Below are 22,100 nucleotides of genomic sequence, written 5' to 3' on the forward strand. Positions count from 1 at the left end.
GTGTGCATGAGCTTGTAGAGCTTGTAGAAGCTTGTGCAAGAGCTTGTAGAAATAATGCATGAGCATTATTTATTAACCACTAAAACTAGGTATTGGATGATCACCACAAATAATACAGACTCCACAAGGAGAGATTTGGAAAACGTTTAACCAACACATTCAAACACAGAATATCACATTTACTGAAATAATGTTATTTGGTTTTATGTAATGCAGTTCTTTTTTGGGTGGCCCAAAAAAAATTTCCCCTGGAGGGGATGATAATGTTAATGCCCATACATTTATTTGTTTATATGTATTTTAAATTATGTTCCCATCAATTAGAATAACTGGGAGCAATTCACTTTTCAGAAAAAATTGTATATTTACAAACATGCAAAAAATTAAAAAATCATGAAGGGGCAAACACTTTTTCACACCACTGTATATACACACATACATATATAAATTCCCATATAATAGCAGGGAGTACATAGGGAGTCCTATGTGGTAGGAAGACTCTTCAATTTCTCAAAATATGATATTACTGGACCCCATGTTTCATAAAATTTCCCAGCATAAACTCACAGAGCCATTGACCAAACTGAACTAGACGAAAACATATGTGCAAGATCTGCTTTAGCAATGTGACAATGATCACAAAACTCATCAACCCCTTGTAAATTTTTGCCAATTTAGTCTCACTATAATGGATATGATGAAGCACTTTAAACTGAATGAAGTTGTGTCTAGTATTTCTACCTCTACCAAAATACTTTTGGTGTGAAAACTAGAAAATTAGTGCACTTACTGTGTATAAAATTCCTGATTTGAAGATAGTGATAAAAAGGTAAAGGTGGTTTGTGTGCACATTTTAAACAATTCAAAACAAGACATTTTTTCTCACCCGCCACACCCAACCTCTGAAGCTACTACCTGCTGTTAAATTTTGTTAAAATTTCAGGATGCTTACACAAATACAAACTTTTCAATAGTATATATAGCTTTTGCCTAGCAGTATTATTAAATACATTTTTATTCATTTTCTATTTGCAGAGAACTGTCTTTGGGTCCCAGTCATTGCTGTTTTAGCAGCATCAAACACCATCTCTGTGATTCTAGTTTTATTTCTGTGCCGAAAATTACACAACAGTTGTAAGAAAGGTAGGTTTTACTTTGAGATGAAAGTGATTGTGCAAGTGCTGTTATTTAATGTGTTTACAAGCTGTTAACACCTGTAATATATTTTAACTATTTACTTTGTTTCCTCATTTCTATTGTTTTGATAAAGATGCTGCTGAAGGTCACTCATTCCAAGTAAACCAGGTGATTATTTCACTTTTGTATTAAAAAAAAAGTGTCCCAAAAATGATCCTATTCCCCCATTTGTATTTTTCAAATTAATTTGAACAGAGTAGATTTAATTGACACTGTGTTATACCAATGGAACAACGAATATAGGAGTTTGAATAAGATGAATCAATGTTTATTATTACTATACAATGCAATATTCACTTTAGAATGACTTCTTCCTAGTTTCTAAATATTGTGAAATGCAATTTGCCTTGTGTTTAAGTTGCTATATACTGTATTTACAGAGGAATTTTATTGTAACATTCTGCAACTTCCTCTGAGGCAGCAGTCATAACTCAAGTGTGCAGGAATGTACTTCTTCAGAATCTGCCTCAAAGGGAGCAGTGCATTATAACTTTCAGCAGCTTCCTCGGAGACAGTTACATTATCCTGCATTCAAACAAAACAAAATCCTAATGTTTTTGCAAAACATGAAAAACAATAAAACATATAAAAGAGAACTATGTCAACAGTAAATTGTTAAAAAAAAAAACATATTGCACATTTATTTCTTCCAAAGACATTTCTGGCAAACCAGAGAGGTCTAGGCAGAGCTTTACTGGTTTATGAAGGTACAGTGGAATCTCTACCTGCGAACTTGATCCGTTCTGTGACCCGGTTCGTAAGTGGAAAAATTCGTTTCTCGAGTCAATTTTCCCCATTTAAAATAATGGAAAAGCAATTAATGTGTTCCAGCCCCCACCCCGAAAGTCACCCTCAAATTTGTAAAAAATATACATGTAGCATTACTAAAAATAAAAAAGAAATACAGTGGTTTAAGTTTTAAGTGGTTACATATCGCTACCTTGAAGACGTGACGACTGGCTGGAGGAGTAACACAGGCACTGGCTGTATGACGGGACGTGGGGATGGGTGGAATAACGGAGAGTAGGCGGGTGAATGCGGGGAGGCAAATCTTAGATAGGGCTTAACTTAGCACGAATTTGGATATCTGCTATTTTCACAAACGCTAAATTCCTAAAACTACAATTTGCTAATCTTAAAAGCTCACTCAAGTCTGGGCGCGCTGGGAGACTCGCCTATTGGGGTCAGAGGCCATTTCTAGCCGCCGGCTCTGTGGAGGCTTGGGTTCGTTTCTAGAGTCATGATTCGTTGGTGGAGGCAAAAAATATTCAAATCCTCGGTTTGTATCTGGAAAGTTCGTTAGTATAGGCGTTTGTTAGTAGAGGTTCCACTGTATTTGAAAATCTCTGCCTAATGTGTTATCCAACCACATCCGTCACCACCTGTTGTTTAGAAACCAATTAAAGTCATTCCAACCTGAAGGCAGAACCTCCAGTAGCCTTTTGTATAGTGATTTTGCACACACGTTTAAATAGTGTGTTTCTACAGGGCTTGTGTGAGGAGTCTTTAAACTATGCTGGTCTGAGTTTCACCAGTAATGCACCATCATCCAGAGGAGCTAGACGACAACAGAAGCTTAAAGACGCTGAAGTTTACGCCGAGGTCAAATTTCCTAAATAGAACTGAATTTTCTGTTTTGTTTTTTTTTTTTTGCTAATATTTGGTCTCATAAGTCATTATGCTGTATTAGTTTTAATTTATGCTGTAATAATAATTGTTTTGCTAAGGTTTTGTGACATGATGTCTCATAATTCCATATGCTATAATAGTTTTAATTTATACTATAATAATGCTCTATTTTTGTAGTCAAAAGCCACATTAACACACTGTTAAATAATATAGGATAGTTCATTCATTCATTCATTATCTGTAACCACTTATCCAGTTCAGAGCCTACCTGGAAACATTGGGCGCAAGGTAGGAATACACCCTGGAGGGGGCGGAAAGTCCTTCAAACACACTCACACATTCACTCACACTTATGGACACTTCTGAGTCACCAATCCACCTACCAATGTGTGTTTTTGGACTGTGGGAGGAAGCTGGAGCACCCGGAGGAAACCCACGCAGACACGGGGAGAACACACCAAACTCCTCACAGACAGTCACCCGGAGCAGGACTTGAGCCCACAACCTCCAGGTCCCTGGAGCAGTGTGAATGCAACACTACATGTTGCACCACCTTGCCGCCCCTATAGGATAGTTGTAAATATTAGTTGTAACCCCATTTTCTGAAGTGTTGGGACAATTTTTATAATGCAATAAAAAATAAGAATTTTTACAATGTACTAATTGGAAAATGTGATTGTATTTTGTAAATAAATTTAGAATTTGATTTCTGCAGCACACTTAAACAAAGGTTAACACAGAGGCATGTTTACCACTGTGAATATCTTTCCATTTGGTTACACTTATTATTTGTAAGGTGAGGATCATTTTTCTGCAGTTTTACAAGTCTAGGACATTTTATGCCCATTTTTGTTTTAAATCTCACATTAATGCAAGATTTAGCTGCTCAGCAATCTGATTTCACCATTGTCTGATGATGCACTATATATTTTTTGATAGGAGATAGCCGTGGACTGCAGACAGGGCAGTCAGACACACCCACTCTGTGTTTATGAAGCTATGCTATTGTAGCTCATGCAGAATGTGGTCTGCCTTTTATTGACTAAAATAATATCAAATAATGTAATATAGTCAAATCAGTTACATTTTATTTATAGTAAGATTGTTTACATCAAGTTGTCAAAAAGTACATTTAAAGGACTCCGGGTCTTAGCCCTAGGAGAGCAAGTATAGGTGACTATGGCAAGGAAAAACTCCCTTTGAGCATGAGAAAGAAACTTTGTGAGGAACCAAGACACAAAGACACACTGCTTTGGTCAACCCCAGAGAAAACAAACTGGCAATGTGTGGATAATGCCTAGCGATGTAAATAGAGAATAGTTTGAATTAGGTAAGGATTGAACAGCTCTAGTTCAGACCCAGTTTTATTGGTCAGTCTGTTGCGTGTAGGTGAGATATCAAGAGTATGCAAAGCACCTGGAGGAAAACTACTGACACAGGGAGAACAGACCAAACTCCCCACAGAGGATCACCCATCTAAACTATTGAATTTAGGAGTTTCATGGCCAAAGGTGTATATAAGCAAGCACCTAGGCATGCAGACTTCTTCTACAAACATTCTTGAAAGAATGGGTCACTCTCAGAAGCTCAGGAAATTCCAGTGTGGTACTGTCACAGGATACCACCTGTGCAACAAGTCCAGTCATGAAATTTCCTCGCTACTAAATAGTCCAGTTTCAGTAAAAGGAACTCTTAATGCCTCAGCATGCCAAGAGATTTTGAACAATTTCATGCTCCCATATTTGTGGAAACAGTATTTATATTTTAAGCTCTTTCAAGTACGCACAGTCTGTATAATCTCTCTAGAAAACACTGCCAATAGAATGAAACACTTTGGGGCAGCTGCACATCAGCTTGTACTCACAAAGCACAATAGCTATGTCAGCTTCAGGGGTCTAAAGTGTAGGCTAGTGGGGCATAAAGCCCCAACATTGAACTGTAAAGCAGTGAAACATTTAGATGTGTTGGTATGCAATATGTGATGATTAATAACTTATAATCGGATATCAGTACCTGACCTCACTGATGTTCTTGTGAATGAATGCTGTCAAATAGTCATGGTCATTCAGTATCTAGTGTTAAGACTTTCCAGAAATGTAGGCAATGTTGTGGCAGCAAAGAGGAACAAATCACTTTTTGAAATGCTGGATGAGCATGTGTCCACAAATTCTTGCCATTTTGCCTGGATGGTGTTGTACAACTTGAATTACCTGTAAAAAAGTATTTACCCTTTTGTTTCCAAGCTAATATTAACAATGATATAAGGGCATTCAACACTTACAATGATGATACTGTGAGATATCAAGAGTATGCAAAGGATTCCTGAGAGATGAGTGTGTTCTAGAGGACATGCTGGTAATGTGTCATGGTCAGAGCTGGACATACAACAAGCAGGCAAGTACATCCTATTCAAACAAACTTTCTGCAACATCAGATCAGACTGGATTTGAGATTATTAACTGATAATAAGAGCTGATATATACATGAACGGCAAAAGCAAGCAGGCATTATTTAATTTACTAATTGGATGGGCTTCTAAATACTTTTGCACACTGATTTTATCATAAAAATAATTTTGATTTAATAATGAAATTGAGTCTTCTTTAACATGTGTTTTAATTTCTGTTTTGTTATATTTTTTTTCTTTGTGTTCATTTTTAAATAAATGACTGTGAGATTGAGGTTTCTTCTGATATTCTTTTCCACCTTAAATGAGAAGCTTGTTGACAGAAGTAACAACTTGGTTCAGGGTCGAAGTGGATCTGGATCCTACCTGGGATATCTGCTCACTAGGGGGAAAGACACCCTGGACAAATCCATCAAAGGGGAACACACATTAATACATTCACTCACACACACCTAAGGACAGTGTTGAGTAGCCAATCCACCTACCAACCTATTTCTGGATTGTAGGAGGAAACCAGAGCACCTGGAGGAAAACTACACTGACACAGGGAGAACAGACCAAAGTCCTCACAGAGGATCACCCATCTAAACTATTGAATTTAGGAGTTTCAATCACTTCCATGGCCAAAGGTGTATATAAGCAAGCACCTAGGCATGCAGACTTCTTCTAAAAACATTCTTGAAAGAATGGGTCACTCAGAAGCTCAGTAAATTCCAGTGTGGTATTGTCACAGGATGCCACCTGTGCAACAAGTCCAGTCATGAAATTTCCTCGCTACTAAATAGTCCAGTTTCAGTAAAAGGAACTCTTAATGCCTCAGCATACCAAGAGATTTTGAACAATTTCATGCTCCCATATTTGTGGAAACAGTATTTATATTTTAAGCTCTTTCAAGTACGCACAGTCTGTATAATCTCTCTAGAAAACACTGCCAATAGAATGAAACACTTTGGGGCAGCTGCACATCAGCTTGTACTCACAAAGCACAATAGCTATGTCAGCTTCAGGGGTCTAAAGTGTAGGCTAGTGGGGCATAAAGCCCCAACATTGAACTGTAAAGCAGTGAAACATTTAGATGTGTTGGTATGCAATATGTGATGATTAATAACTTATAATCAGATATCAGTACCTGACCTCACTGATGTTCTTGTGAATGAATGCTGTCAAATAGTCATGGTCATTCAGTATCTAGTGTTAAGACATTCCAGAAGTGTAGGCAATGTTGTGGCAGCAAAGAGGAACAAATCACTTTTTGAAATGCTGGATGAGCATGTGTCCACAAATTCTTGCCATTTTGCCTGGATGGTGTTGTACAATTTGAATTACCTGTAAAAAAGTATTTACCCTTTTGTTTCCAAGCTAATATTAACAATGATATAAGGGCATTCAACACTTACAATGATGATACTGTGGGGGCACAGAGTATGGGTTTGGGGGTGGGGGCAGAGGAGCTCAAGGGGTAGTTCTGAATTTGCTCAGGGGCCACCCTTTTGTGGGCTATTTAAAGGGTTTATTTTTGTTTTGGGAGTTGTGTTGGTGTGTGTGTTTGTGTATGTTTATATTTGGACTTGGTGGATAGCATGATGTGAGGGTGTTGGGGACTTCCCTCAATGGAGTTTTCATTGCATGGGGTGCCCCTGCACACACCAAGCCCAAATTGCTCCTCACTCCCTTGCATACTTTTCCCTGTGCGTTTTAAATGTATTAATAAATGTTTCTTGAAATGCAGTAATGGCACAGTTTCCATACCCTGCCTCTGGAGATGTCACAGTATGTTGTCTGTGACTTTGTCAAGCTGAATTACTGCCCATTCTGTCTTCCTTGATGCTGGTGAATGAATATCTGAACTGGGATGCCCCCATCTGCCTGACGTCCAACCGGTATTTACCATGAGATACCCCCATACATGTCCCATAAAAGGTTCCCCTATAGAGGCTTGGTTCCTCTCACTGTTTCTTCCTCATTCTTAGAGGGAGTTCTTCCTGTCACTATCTCATCTGCAGTATTTACTTTTGGCCAGGTCAGAGAATTATGAACTTAAATTTCAGAAGGCACCTAAGGATTTCCCACTGAAAAAAATAAACTTGAATTGCATTCTTTGATTCACTGATTTCAATGTGAATCAGTTTCACGTAAGATTCTCTTCAGCAGACAATATCGGACTAAACATTTCCTTTCCACACACATTCCACATACATTTAATACTATACAAATATAACAGCATTAATTCATTGATTCATTCATTGTCTATAACCACTTTCTCCTGTTCAGGGTCATAGTGGGTCTATACATAATCACTGGGTTCAATGCAGAAGCACACTCTGAATGGGGCATTAGTCCATCTCAGGTCACACACACACACACATTCATGACTATGGAGACTATTTAAACATGTGTTTTGGATAGTAGGAGAAAACCAAAACACCAAGAGGAAACCTACACAGACACGGGGAAAACATACAAAACTCACTCACTGTCACGGATGCAGGCAGACGTACATGCAAGGGATGACTTTTATTAACAAAACAAAAGCGCAAGCAGAAAATAAACACAAGCTAGACTTAACTGAACAAAATGAAAAAAAAAAAACGTGAACTGATGTAGACATGAGCAAACATAAGACAATCACTGAAACACACATCTACACACAAGATCAGACAAGGGAGTCCATAAAACAAGAGACTATATATACAAGGAGCATACCTGGAAGACATAACGAGACCGCAGGGTAACAAAGGAGGCACAAGTGGAAACACTAATGAGAGGGAGCTGTGTGACAATGACATTAATAGTTGTAGCAACATGCCACCCTAATGTTAACACACAGATGAAGCTAAATATAATGAAAGGAAATCTTTTTAGTTTCATATGGTTTCTGATCATAATCAGAATTCACACATTTAATCTTTTTATGGTTTTCAGTGTTTGTAATTTAGTAACTATGAGTAATTAATGGTGGGAACTATTATGGCACTAAAAATAGAGCATTTTTCCTAAGAAGCTGTTCAAGATCTGTTTACAGTTTGTCTTTGATGTGGTTGGAAGTTTTAGTCATCCACTCTCACTACAGGGTCTGTGTGACATCAACACCTTGGTTAATGCTACATATGCATTCAGATATATGATAAAGTTCACAGGAAAGTAGAAGAAAAAGAAAAAAAAAACTTGCCTTTAACAAAATTAGATATCACGTATCAAATACCATTTTATTAAAAAAACACACACACACACACACATAAAAAACAAACAAACAAAAAAATGGATGTGCATATGTCCACAAACTCCTGTTCAAATACAATTTGTAACGCTGTGCATAAAATCATCAAATAAAAATTGTTTATATGTCTATGATTATTTTTCACCTTGACTGAGACCAAAAGAAGCAAGGTTTACTTTCCTACTGCTCTGAGAAATGTGAGAAGGTAACATAAAATTACTGTGTAAAAGTGGTACCAATAACCAGAGAGAAATTTCTGCTCCTGCTGTAGAAGTCAAAATAATGATAAATTTAGAAATGTCTCTGTTACATGCCACAAGCCTCATACTATGAAAATAGCGGCCATGTGTTAACCTGCTGCAGAATACTTAACCACCAAAAAAAAGGGGTAGGTAGGGGCCCACCGAACATTTCTCATCAGAGTCTAAAGCCTGATGATCTGGGTCTGTTCAGCAAGAATGATTTTCAAATTTGTTTTTATTTTCATTGTCATGTCTGTGAGTGGGTAGGGCCAAATTCTACTGCCTGTTATTGGAGCCAATCAGCTTTCAGCACAGTGTTTTAAAGCTGCTCTTGCAGAAGTTTAGTACGATTGTTAACTCCAGCATGGTAAGTGATCTCATTTAACTGCATTCAAATATTTATTTTTAAAATATAACTCAAATTGAGTTTTTTTTTTTTTCTCAGGAAATTCAGTGCACTGCAATTACTACATTTATTTCACTGGTTTTCCTCTCTGCCGTATTAGGTACTGTTTACAGTGTTTCTATGTATACTGTGTATGCTGTGTATAATGACAATAAAGGCTTTCTATTCTATTCTACTCTATTTATTTTTCAATATTCATAAGCTCATTTTGTTCATTTGATGTACAGATGTACAGTGGTACAGATTTTCATGTACTTTCAAAAAATGTTGTTTATTGTTTTATTTTCTTTTCTTTTAGGTGACATCTCCAAGATTGAGGTTCCGTGTCTAAACGGGCTGAAGTACTTACAGAACAGAGACCATATTCATCTGAGTTGCTTTTTTACATCAACCCTTGCATCTGTTACTTCATGGTTGAAACAGACTCCAGGAGAAAAGCCTCTTCTCGTTGCTTCTGTTTTTCGTACTGCAGTCATTAACTATTATAATGGCTTCAACAAGATCAGCCGCTTTAAGGCATTAAGAGATGAAAGCAGTTTTAATCTGAGCATCACAAACGCAGAACCATCTGATTCAGCTACATACTACTGTGCAGTTACATATTTTTCAGATATTGCATTAGCAGACTGCAGGGTTGTAGTTCTTAATGGTAGGTGTTTGTCTAATTCAGACTGGTTTTATAAAATAGCATCATTATTAAAACCCAGTATAAGGCTCATTTAGTGACCAGTAACTATTTTCTCTTCAGGTTCATCTCCGAGTCTCTACACTGTTCTACAGACTCCTGTATTAGACTCTGTTGAAGTGGGAGGCAGCACAACTCTGCAGTGTTCAGTCCTCACAGATGTGTCTGCAGGAGAACACAGTGTGTACTGGCTGAGACATGGATCAGCAGAATCTCCTCCAGGAATCATTTACACTCATGGAGACACTAACAGTCAGTGTAGCAGGAGTTCTGAGACTGATTCTCCTACACAGAGCTGTGTCTACAAACTCCCCAAGACCAACCTCAGTCTCTCTGACGTAGTAGTAAGTAGGAACTTACTACTGTGCTGTGGCTGTGTGTGGACAGATACTGTTTGGAAACGGGACTAAACTGGACTTCGCAGGTAAGAGTGAAAATTTGATAGTCTCATTTACAAAAATATTTTTGTTAACCTATGTCATTCATTTTTTTTACGACAGAGTTTTAGGGCCACAACGTTGGAAAAAAAAAATAAGATTCAGAGAATAAAGTCAGAATTCTGAGAAAAATCTTGCGAAATTTCTGAGAATTTTCTCTGAATAATTCTAAGAAAAATCTTGGAATAATTGAGTAAAAAAGGTCTGTATAATTCAGAGAATATATTCAGAATATTTAGAGAAACACTGTGTGGGTTATTATTTTCCATAATATGTAGACAGACAGACTAACAGTCTGTGTGCCATGAGTGAGTTGTAAAAGCAGTCATTGAAGTGAACAGAATTATTTATCAAATGCATCCACACGACATGACGACCCCGTCAGTGCAGCCCCTGACTGCGATGCATAAGTCTTTAGTTCAAGTTCAAGGCATTTTCGTGATTATTGTTTGTATCCTGTGAAACTATAATAAACCTGAGTGTTTATTCTTGAAATCTATACCATATTATGACTTAAGCAACACACTGCATTCCACACTTACACTGTGTGTCTGCCCCATTATACATGTAGCGAATTATTCCGAGATTATTCTCAGAATTTTTCAGAGAATATTATTATTATTATCTGGGTGTATGTGTTTTCTTAATCATTTTTAATGTTTGTGTTTAATGTTTTTGTGTTTCTTTAGTACATATTTTTATTATTTTTTATTTTTTATTTTTTTGCAACACATTTGAATTGTTTAATTTTTACATGAATCTCCTGTTGTTCTTTTTTACAGAAAACACTGATGTTTTAGTCCCAATCATTATCGTTTTAGCCGCATCGAACATCATATCTGTGATTGTGATTCTATTTTTGTGCAGGAAATTACACAGCAAGTGTCACAAAGGTAGGGTTTACTATGAGATGTTATTAGTTAATATATTATTATTATTTTAATAATTTAATAAGTTTGACTATTTATTTTGTTTCTCTATTACTTTTGTTATGTGTTGGAGATGCTGCTGAAGGTCATTCAGTCAAAGAAAGCCAGGTGATTACTTTACTTTCTACAAATTTTCTTTCAAAATGCAGCTAGAGAAAACTCTGAAATCTCAAGGTTTCCGAGGTATGTTTTTTTCTAGGATAAAATCTCGCAGAGTAATATACGTATTTAGGTGGAATTTCAGTTATGCAATATCCAGCCGACGGGATAGTTGACCTCAGGGGGCAGCTTTAGGAAGATTACTAAAAATGACTAGTCTTTATTCATAAAGCACCTTTCATACATGAGGGGAATTCAAAGTGCTTTACGGAGTCAAAAGGGAAAAAAAAGTAAAAGGCAGTTAAATTAAGAATAATAAAATCATAAAAGACATTTAAAATGGGTGGCACGGAGGCGCAGCAGGTAGTGTCGCAGTCACATAGCTCCAGGAACCTGAAAGTTGTGGGTTCTAGTCCCGTTCCGGGTGACTGTTTGGTGTGTTCTCACTGTGTCCGTGTGGTTTTCTTCCAGGTGCTCCAGTTTTCTCCGACAGTCCAAAAAAATATACAATAAAAGAAAACATAGTAAAATTACATTATGAAGTGCATTATTTTTTCAGTATATCATCTTCTACTTTACTGCCCTGTTTCTAGGCTAAATATCAGTCAAGGTGTTGAATACATTGTGTTTCTACAGGGTGAAGCTTTGAACTACGCAGCTCTGAGTTTCCCCAATAAAGCATCATCCTCCGGGGGAGCTAGAAGACAACAGAACCATAAAAACACTGAAGTTTACTCCCAGATCAGACTTTACAAATAAAATTGTATTTTTCAATGGAAGAGATTAGACAATCATATCCTTTTTGCTGATGTAATATTTTCTTAGCTTCTCATCTTAGATTTCTTATAACAATGCTGTATTTTTTTTGTTGAAAGCCACATTAATATGCTGTTAAATAATAAAGTTAATTCATATAATCCGTGGTCAGAGAGGATTTGGCAAATTTTTCATGGGCACAACCCACATAATCAGCTCTACTGCTCATCCCACAAATGCATGTTTCTTACAAATGTAGCACCATTTACAAGGGAAATTAACAGGTTTTCCAATGGTATAAGATTTATTGCCAAGAAGCATTGTTGCAACAAAGAAATAATCTACCAAACGTAAATTTCCTTACTTTTTGTGCTAGGTTTATGTCACTCAACATTCATTCATTCTTTCATTGCCTATAACCACTTATCCAGTTCAGGGTCGCAGTGGGTCCACAGCCTACCCAGAATCACTGGGCACAAGGCAGGAACACACCTCAGAGGGGGAGCCTCCTTCACAGGGCATGTCACTAGACATAACTCAATATGGTGTTATGGATTTGGGCATGGCCACAGATTCAGCTCAGCAGAGTTTTCAGGGTCTTGGTTCTGAAGAGTTGATATAGCCGGCACCCAAATTATGGAAGAAAACAATTATTGTGGGTTGACTTTTCCTCACAAAAATCATTATTCTATATTCAGCAGCTCTCACTATGAACAGAGACACTGCTCAACAATATGGCTTTGGAACAGGACTCTGAAAATATGTCAGTGAAGTGAGGAAGAAATAAGGTTTATTTTTAAGAGAGAAATAGAGTCAACTCATGCCATTTTAAACCAAAATCATCTTTCTTCCCCATAATCATGCAACATAGCAGCAGATACTGAAATGCGTTTTTATGCCACATGTAAAATGATTGCCAAGTGTGGTTTGGAGTTTTCTGAGCAACAGCTCAGAAAGGGAATCTGCCTCATTGCCCTGGCAACAAAACGTTTTAATTTGTTTGCAGTTTTCAAATCAGAGATAATGGAGAGTAATTTATCAGCCTTTAACATATCTGTTTAGTTTTTATTTCTTAATGAAGATCTGTTCATTCATTAATTGCCTGTAACAGCTGATCCAGTTCAGGGTTGTGGTGAGTCTGGAGCTTACAAGGAATCACTGGGTGCAAGTTGGGAGCACACCCTGGAGGGGGCGCCAGTCCTTCACAGGGTGATGCACACCCCCACATTCACTCAATCACAACTATGGAAACTTTTGAGAAGCCAGTTCACCTATCAACATGTGAGGAAACCATAGGAAGAAAGAGGAGGACATTAAGGAAACCTGAGGACACCCGCGAAGCACACCGAATTCCTCACAGACAGTCACCTGGTGCGGGGCTTGAAACAAAAACCCCAGGACCCTGGAGCTGCGTGACAGTGACACTGTGCCATTAGTACTAGCTAGATTGTATGAATATTTTGAATCACTTGAGGGACATTAAGTTATCTTAGCAGCCAGGTGCTTTTAAATACAGGGCTATAATTCCTCAAATAGAGAAATGTGCAAAAAAAACTTGAAGTGAAGTGTGTTAAAACACATATAGAATAGAAAAGCATGTGAGATAAATAAAATTAATTGGTGCAGATTGAGTCATAACACAAAGGCCAATAGAGGTAACACTCAGTAATACCAACCAAAACACACTGATGTATTGTTTGCTAATTTGATCCTCTTACTAAAATCATCATCATCATCTTTTCCGTGTATCCATAGCTCCTCCTGGGGAACCCCTTGTGTTCCCAGGCCAGCTGGGAGATATAATCCCTCCAGCATGTCCTGGTTCTACCCTGGGGTGTCCTTCCATTTGGATGTGCTTGGTTTACCTCCAGTGGCATCCAGGAGGCATCCTCATCAGATGCCCAAACCACCACACCTGACTCATCCTCACCCAATCATGGAGGGTATGCCTAGCAACCCATCTGAGAAAGCTCATTTTGGCCGATTGTATCCGCAATCTCATTCTTTTGGTCATTACCCAGAGCACATGACCACAAGTAAGAGTGGGTACGTAGACTGACTGGTAAATTGAGAGCTTTGCTTTATAGCTCAGCTCTCTCTTCACCACGATGGTCCGGCACAGTGACCACATTACTGTAGATGCTGCACATAACCTACGGTCAACCTCACAATCCCTCTTCCCATCACTCTCGAACAAGAACCCAAGATACTTGAACTCCTTCACTTGGGCAGGTTCTCATCCCCTACCTGAAAGGAGCATGCCATCTGTTTCTGGGAGATAACCATGGCCTCAAACTTGGAAGTACTGATCTGCATACAGACCGCTTCACACTCAGCTGGAAACTGCTCAAGTGAATGCTGGAGGTGTCGTGCAAAGAAGCCAGAAGGAAACATTGTATGCAAACTGCACAGATGCCACCTCCCGAGCCCCTCAACAGAAGCCTTCTTGTCCCAGGCTATACCTTGCCACCCTGTCCATGAACATCAGGAACAGAAGTGGAGACAATGCCCACATTGAACAAGCTTGACTTACTACTGAGGATGCAAACACAACTCAAACTCTGAGAATACAAGGACTGTACAGCTCGCTGGAGTGATCCTAGGATCCCATACTCCCTGAGCACCTCCCATAGAATCTCATACACCGGGTGGTGAGCCCACATGATCCTCCTATGTTGCCTTTTTGGGCTGCCCGGCCACCTGGCACTCGCCGCTGGACAATAACGCCAGGCCTGGCTCCAGGGGTAGGTCCCAGTAACCCTCTCCCCGGCAGGGTACACTTAGTTTTACATTATTTAGTCATAGGGATGCTTCTTGGATCATGGTTGTCTGGATCTTCACTCAGACCTGTTCGCCATGGGAGACCCTACTGGGAGCTAACAGCTCCTGATGACATAGCCCTGGAAATCATTAGACCACACAAGTCCTTCCGCCATGACAAGTCCACAGTCCAGGAAGGGTCTTACTAAAATAGGAAAACTTATTTTTCTCTACCAATGCAGCAGTGCGACTATTAATTAACATACCTGTACATGGTCTACATGTGCAGGTTTGATGTTGGGTTTTTATAAGCTGCTAATTCTCTCTTGGCAAACACTGCTTACACTGCATTATAAAGATGTCGCTTTTCTTGCACTTAAAACCGAAGTTGTCCCTTAAATATGGCCCGGGTTAATTTCTTTCCAGAGAAACTCAGAATTTAACGTTTGCATTCAGCTGGGTCTGCACCAGTAACGGACTTATCCATCTCCATATTTCTTGTGATTTAAGTGGTTTCATTCACTCCGGTAGCTTTTTTCTTGCATTTTTATTTACATTTTTACTCAGTAACTGATGTGACTTAAAATGAAGTGAAGTGCAATACTTAAAGCAAAATATACTTAGGTACAAATAAAAGTTACACATTTTAAAAACTACAAGTATACAAAAAAGTAAATGTAATTTGTTACTTTCCACCTCTGGCAGTGCCCTATGCCCTAAACTGTGAATTCTGTGGCGCCACAGAAGAGCCTGGAGTTTAAAAATGGAAGAAAAGTTTAAATTTGTGGCCATCGCTTCTTAAATTGTTCCCATTTATTTATTCATTTATTTCAAAGAGTTTATTAATTTTATTAATTTAATTATTAATACTGGGATCTTAGATGGCACAACAGTTGTGAAAATATGAATGGAATTAACACTTCTGCCACTCTAATTTCTGCTCCATTTAATGTGGAGTGGAAAGTTCTGTAGGCACCAGAATGTAACTATAGCTAAATTTCAGGTGGAATTTAAACATTTTGTGATGCCAGACTGTTATTAATGTTTTTATTTTAAGTTAAAATGGACATGTGGTAAACTCTAGTGACTGCTGAAACTTATAAAGGTGAGGTTCACAAATTGATTAAAAAAACAATTTATAATAAACACATTTAATAAAATTCAGATGTTTCCACACTATTTTCTGCAAACAAAGTGTCGCGATCAGGCATGCTAGGCTTTCTCTCTGCTCTCTGCTGATGGTAATATTGATTTAAGGTGGACATGTCACCAAATTCTGGAGACTGCAATAGGAAAAAAACAGGAAAAATTATTTGTGATTACACACAATGTAAGGGGTGCCAGTCCATCAGAGGTCACTCACACTCACTCACAAAGGGCAAATTTAAATAACCTACCAGTATCTGTTTTTGGAACTTGGAATGAAACCAGAGCACCTCGGCACAGACACAGTGATCTGATGTGGGGCTTTAGTATTGTTTTGCCACCATGTGGCAACAAGTAAACAATTTTCTCTGAAAAAAATCGTAAAATCTGGGGAAAGGCCAGAAACCAACCTTCGAGCCTTCAAATGCATTGCATGAAAAACCTAAATGTTGCCACATAGGCTCTGTAATACTTTGGAAATTGTTGTCAATTAACAGTCTGCTTCTGCATCAGGGCATGCAGCCAGGAACTTTATTACACAAAGAGAAAATCATGCATCAATTACATTCAGTAACAAAGCTGAGTCCTCTAGGACAGTGGAAATGTGCTCTGGTCTCAAACGTCATTGCTTCTGCATGTTTTTAAGGGAAAAAAACCCTTTCTGGACTATGCTACAAATATGAAGGGCAATTCAGACTTAAGCAACAAGTACAAAAGTCATGAACTGTAAATGCATGGGGATGAATCAGTCCCCCAGCAAAGGAGTTTTCCATTGATGTGGAGGTTTATTGCTAATTTTAGAGAGACATTGGCAGTGTGTCCCTGTGTGTAATTGTTAATCATAATACTACTAATAAAATAATAATAATAATAATAATAAATTACATTTATAAAGCACTTTTAATATCACGATGATGCTGATAACCCAAAGGCAATGAGCTTGTTTCTACATTGAATGTGTTTAAATTACGGAATTTTTGGAGGTGACCTTAGCTGCATTGTTTTATCACATGGTTAAAATATGATCTAGATTCAAACGAATTACAAGTCACAAAATCCATCAGGTACAATTGTAGCAATCTTGCTTTGTGTCACTGACACTACTTCTGAACTGACCCAATACTGGTCCAATCAACATGAAATATTTACACTGTATGAGCAAATGCATGTAGACACCTGCTCATCAAACATTTTATCTGAAACTGAGTGTTTCCCTCTCTTTGATGCCATAATGTTTTCTACTCTATATTTAGTGTTTTGTGTATTTGTTATGTCTTTCAGCAGGTCCATTTTGTGGTATAATGAAACATCCATGTTGTTTTTAACAAAGAAAAATCTGGTCAGCCTTGGCTCTAATGAATATGGGCCTCTATGTTTTTAGCAGTACAAGTGCCAACAAAAAATCAGATTTCCAAAAAACCTGGTTTATTCTACTACTGTTTATATTCGTATTTTAGTATTTCCTACATAAAAAAATATTTTTCATTCATACATTGTCTGTAACAACTTCATCCTGTCCAGAACTCTCCATCCTTCCGGGTCCAGAGCCTACATGAAAACACTGGCTACAAGTCCGGAACACACGCCGGACAGGGCACCACACACAATCACAAGTATGGACAATTTTTTACAACCAATCTACCGAACAGCATGTGTTTTTAGACTATGAGGAGGGGAAACATGAGCACTTGGAGAAAATAAGAAAATATATGTAACAAATATAAAAATTCAATGTTGAGTCAGTTATTATGTAGTGAGTTCCATATTTGTACTCATTTGTGTGAGTGGTTGGGGCCAATTTCTCCTTCCTGTTATGTGAACCAATCAGCTTTCAACATGTGTTATAAAGCTGCACTTATAGAGGACTTTCACACTTGTTAACTAATGCTCGAAGAGGTACTTTTGTCCTTCAAAAAGAGTAAGTTACCTACATAATTAATTATGTTACTATTATCTTGTTTTGCATGTTGATTATTATTGTCAATACTCTTTGTACAATTTAACTCAAAGCATGATTTTTCTTTCAGGAAGTATTCTTTAAGAAGGTTTAACAATGATTGAATTTTATGCACTGGTTTTCCTTTCAACAACATTTGGTACAGTTTCATTTTTTCTCTTTCATTTTAAACATTAATTTCATTTAATATGAGTATGTTACATGAAAAGCATATGGATTTTACGAAATTTCAAATATTAATATAGCATTATTTCCTTCAGGTGAAACAAGACTGCCCTCAAAAATTGATGTTCCGTGTCTAAATGGACTGAAGTACATTCAGAATGGGGACAATATTCATCTGAGTTGCATTTTTCATTCACCCCATGATGCATCACTAACTACATGGTTCAAACAGACTCCTGGAGAAAAGCCTCTTCCCATTGCTTCTGCATTCCTTTCTACACCAGCTGCATATTATAATTTCTTTGACAAGAATGATCGCTTTAATGCATCATTAGACAAAACCCATTTTAATCTTAGCATCACCAACGCACAACCATCTGATTCAGCTACATACTACTGTGCGGTCGCACATTACTCAGATATTGCATTATCAGACTGCACAGTTGTAGTTGTTAGTGGTAGGTGATAGTCTTAAACTGATAGAAACTGTTTTAGAAAATACTCTCATTTTTAAAGCCAAAATACCATCTACATCATTTTCAGTGATTAGAGAATATTTTCTCTTCAGGTTCATTTCCAAGTCTCTACACTGTTCTCCAGACTCCTGTATTAGACTCTGTTGAATTGGGAGACAACACAACTCTGCAGTGTTCAGTCCTCACAGATGCGTCTCCAGGAGAACACAGTGTGTACTGGCTGAGAAATGGATCAGGAGAATCTCCTCCAGGAATCATTTACACTCATGGAGACACTAACACTCAGTGTAGCAGGAGTTCTGAGGCTGATTCTCCTACACAGAGCTGTGTCTACAAACTCCCCAAGACCAACCTCAGTCTCTCTGATGCTGGAACTTACTACTGTGCTGTGGCTGTGTGTGGACAGATACTGTTTGGGAATGGGACTAAACTGGACTTTGTAGGTAAGAGTGAATATTTAAATTCATTAAAATGTTTAGCGTTATTTACAAATACATTTCTGATAACTAGTGTCAGAAAGTTGTTGGTTACTCACAGCAACATATGCTGGTTTTCTGATTGGTTGCTTAAATAAAACAGTCTGCAAGATACTCTGATAAGCTAAATATAGTGTATCAGAAAATGCTGCCTGCAGAAGTATAAGCAGGAGATATCCACAGCCTAAAATCCCTTATTAAAGAAATAATAAGATATTACAGTGATAAGAAATAATTTTATACCTTTTTACATTTAATATATCATGTACAATTTTGGACCACTCAAGCCAATAAAAGTAGTAAATTAAGATAAAAACATGATGAAGAAAAAACAGATTTATCACATAAAACATATGAAAAGAAAACATTGAACAGTTTGGGGCTGAGCATGCAGAGAGCATTTTGTCAAGGTAGCACAACTCACACCAGCTTTACACGAAATGATTTTTCAAGTGATATCAATGTTGCAGACTATTTTCCAAAGTCACACTCCCATCATCTTGATCCTTTGGTGTAAGGGTGTCAGGAGAGCTGTTTTAACTCAGTATTTTTCTCATCTTGATTTTCTGAAAAAAATCAACTGTGTTTAAATTTATCACAAGTCTTCAGTCTTTGCTCATGCAAATGGTGACATGGACATTGTAAATAATCAGTACACACTGCAAGGTACTGTATTTACTGTACATAAATCGCTCATATTTGGAGTTAATTATGTTAATGTAAGCCAGATTATTTAAAAAAGTCACATAATCTACCAAAGTGCATCTCACGCTTGACCTTGCACATGCAATAACGCGGCACCACTGTATCGATTATTGATGCAAGGGCTCCTGCCCAAGAAGCTAAATTTCAAGGGTTTCTTGAGAGTGAGAATGTGTAAGTAGGGGCACTAATAAAATTGACGATGAAGCGATGGTCAATAATATGTGGTGGTGGTGTAGTGGGTGAAGTAATTTAGCAGGTCACTCGCTGAGATCCAAACCATGTTAGAAAAAAGTTACTGTATATGTATATTATTGTCCCTAAAGATCCTCTTCTACAGAAGGAAATATATCTGTAAGCTTTCGTTATAGTACATGCAAAATAAAATTATTAATTATAAGTCCTGGAGATGAAATAGGGTGTTCAAATCAACAAAACCTAAAAACCTACAATTAATTTTGAATATGATACAATTATGTTCTCTGTCTAAAAATACTGAATATGTATCAGTGACTGTTTTTTCTCTGAGACTGTGGCATCTAGTTGCAGTCTTGTAATTAGCGACACTGCAAGATTTTCAGACTTTGAAAAATCATAGTTTGCATCTAAAAACTGTGACAATATCATTAGATGTAAGAGGGTGTCACGCTGTAGTTTTTAAAAGTGTTTTCAAAGTCAACTAGTATATGATTAGAATATACATAAATCGAATTGGAAAAAAAAAATTACACCAATGCCTAGACCTACTTTATTGTGATCCTATCAGTTAGAGCTAATGACTTTTAAATAATAAAAAAAAAAAAACATTTTCCCTCTAGCTACTGATTACTTTGTGTGAAAATTTCAGGATGACTAGACTCTAGCTTTTTAACATTTTTAAGATTAATGTTGATTAATGTTGTTCTTCAGTATTTTTGTTTTGCATCACATTTTGATTATTTTGTTTTTACAAAAATCTGTTGTGCTTTTTACAGAAAGTGTTGGTCTTTGTGTCCCAATCATTATTGTTTTAGCCACATCAAACATCATATCTCTGGTTGTGGTTTTATTTATATGCAGAAAATTATACAGCAGGAATCATAAAGGTAGGTTTTACAACGAGACATTTTTAGTTAATGTATTTTTTAAAATGTTTTAACTTGGTAAGTTAAATTAGATTTTTTTTATCTTTTATTTGTTAAAGATACTGCTGAAGGTCATTTAGTCCAAGAAAACCAGGTAATTACTTTCTACCAACTTTCCTCTCTAAATCTAGCATGAATAAAGCTTCCTCTCCAGCTACGGAAATCCTCAGCTCTCAGACTGTAAATTCATTATTGCTGTTCTCCAAACTATTTAGATTCCACACTATTCATTTGAACGGAGCAAGCAAATTAACAATGGAAAAATAAAGAATTTATGATTTTTGTAAAATGTAATATAAGGGCATTTTGGAAGTGCTGCTACTTATAAATTCTAAGTATTATCACATACCATTGCATATTCTCTTCTGCTTAACTAACTTTTACCTACACTAAGTAGCAGTAAAGGTGTCAAATTCGGTATGTTTCTGCAGGGTGAAGCTTTAAACTATGCAGCTCTGACTTTCACCAAGAAAGCACCAACCTCCAAAGGATCAAGAAGACAACAGAAGCTTAAAGACACTGAAGTTTACTCCCAGATCAGACTTTCCCAATAAAAGTGAATATATGAAATGAATATATGAATATATGTTGCAAACATATTATGAATTTTAAGTTATAAAACTGATTTCTTACAGGTGTAAAATTTTGTATTTATAATTCAGATTTTTGTTTTTATTGCATTTTACATTTTTGTTGTGAAATGGATTTGGAGTTCATATGTATATAGATGTCATTAATATAGCCATAAAAATAAAAACCAAACATGTTGCAGAATGCAGTATTTTTTCCATATCAAAATATGAAAGGGTGCTGACTGTGTGTGGTCATATGAAGGAGTGGAAAATAGTATATTAATTTTGTCAAAGTTAATAATATTGTATAACAGTAGACTTACAGAGTCATGTGTCTAGGTAGTCACTGTAGCTCACTTTCAGCATGCTGAAATTTGTAATCATTTGTACAAGGTGGGCCATTTATATGGATACACCTTAATAAAATGGAAATGGTTGGTGATATTAACTTCCTGTTTGTGGCACATTAGTATATGGGAGGGAGGGAAACTTTTCAAGATGGGTGGTGGCCATTTTGAAGTCGGCCATTTTGGATCCAACTTTTCTTTTTTCAATGGGAAGAGGGTCATGTGACACATCAAACTTATTGGGAATTTCACAAGAAAAACAATCTGTAAACTACGGATACTGGAAGCCTGTGCTAGCATTGCGGTGTTGCTATCAGTGTGTGAAAAGTGGGAGAAGAGGGTTGCATTGACAATTCAACACAATGGGCAAC

General features: G+C 37.2%; 1 protein-coding gene across 1 annotated transcript; it reads left to right on the plus strand.

The window, feature by feature from the left end:
• The first annotated feature begins 13,817 nt into the window (after positions 1 to 13,817).
• LOC136706623 (T-cell surface glycoprotein CD8 beta chain-like) lies at positions 13,818 to 21,442 on the plus strand. The gene is made up of 5 exons (XM_066680220.1): positions 13,818 to 14,040; positions 18,601 to 18,951; positions 20,661 to 20,771; positions 20,870 to 20,904; positions 21,242 to 21,442. The coding sequence occupies exons 1-5, from the start codon at positions 13,818 to 13,820 to the stop codon at positions 21,362 to 21,364; spliced, it is 843 nt and encodes a 280-aa protein (XP_066536317.1). The 3' UTR covers positions 21,365 to 21,442.
• The last annotated feature ends 658 nt before the right edge of the window (positions 21,443 to 22,100 follow it).

Source organism: Hoplias malabaricus, chromosome 9 (genome assembly GCF_029633855.1).
Source record: "Hoplias malabaricus isolate fHopMal1 chromosome 9, fHopMal1.hap1, whole genome shotgun sequence".
Lineage (NCBI taxonomy): Eukaryota > Metazoa > Chordata > Actinopteri > Characiformes > Erythrinidae > Hoplias > Hoplias malabaricus.

Coding starts and splice junctions, on each gene's coding strand:
- LOC136706623 (XM_066680220.1), top strand. CDS start 13,818: ATGTCCTGGTTCTACCCTGGGGTGTCCTTCCATTTGGATGTGCTTGGT. Junction 20,772..20,869: donor ATACAGCAGGAATCATAAAG/GTAGGTTTTACA, acceptor TATTTGTTAAAG/ATACTGCTGAAGGTCATTTA. Junction 20,905..21,241: donor ATTTAGTCCAAGAAAACCAG/GTAATTACTTTC, acceptor ATGTTTCTGCAG/GGTGAAGCTTTAAACTATGC.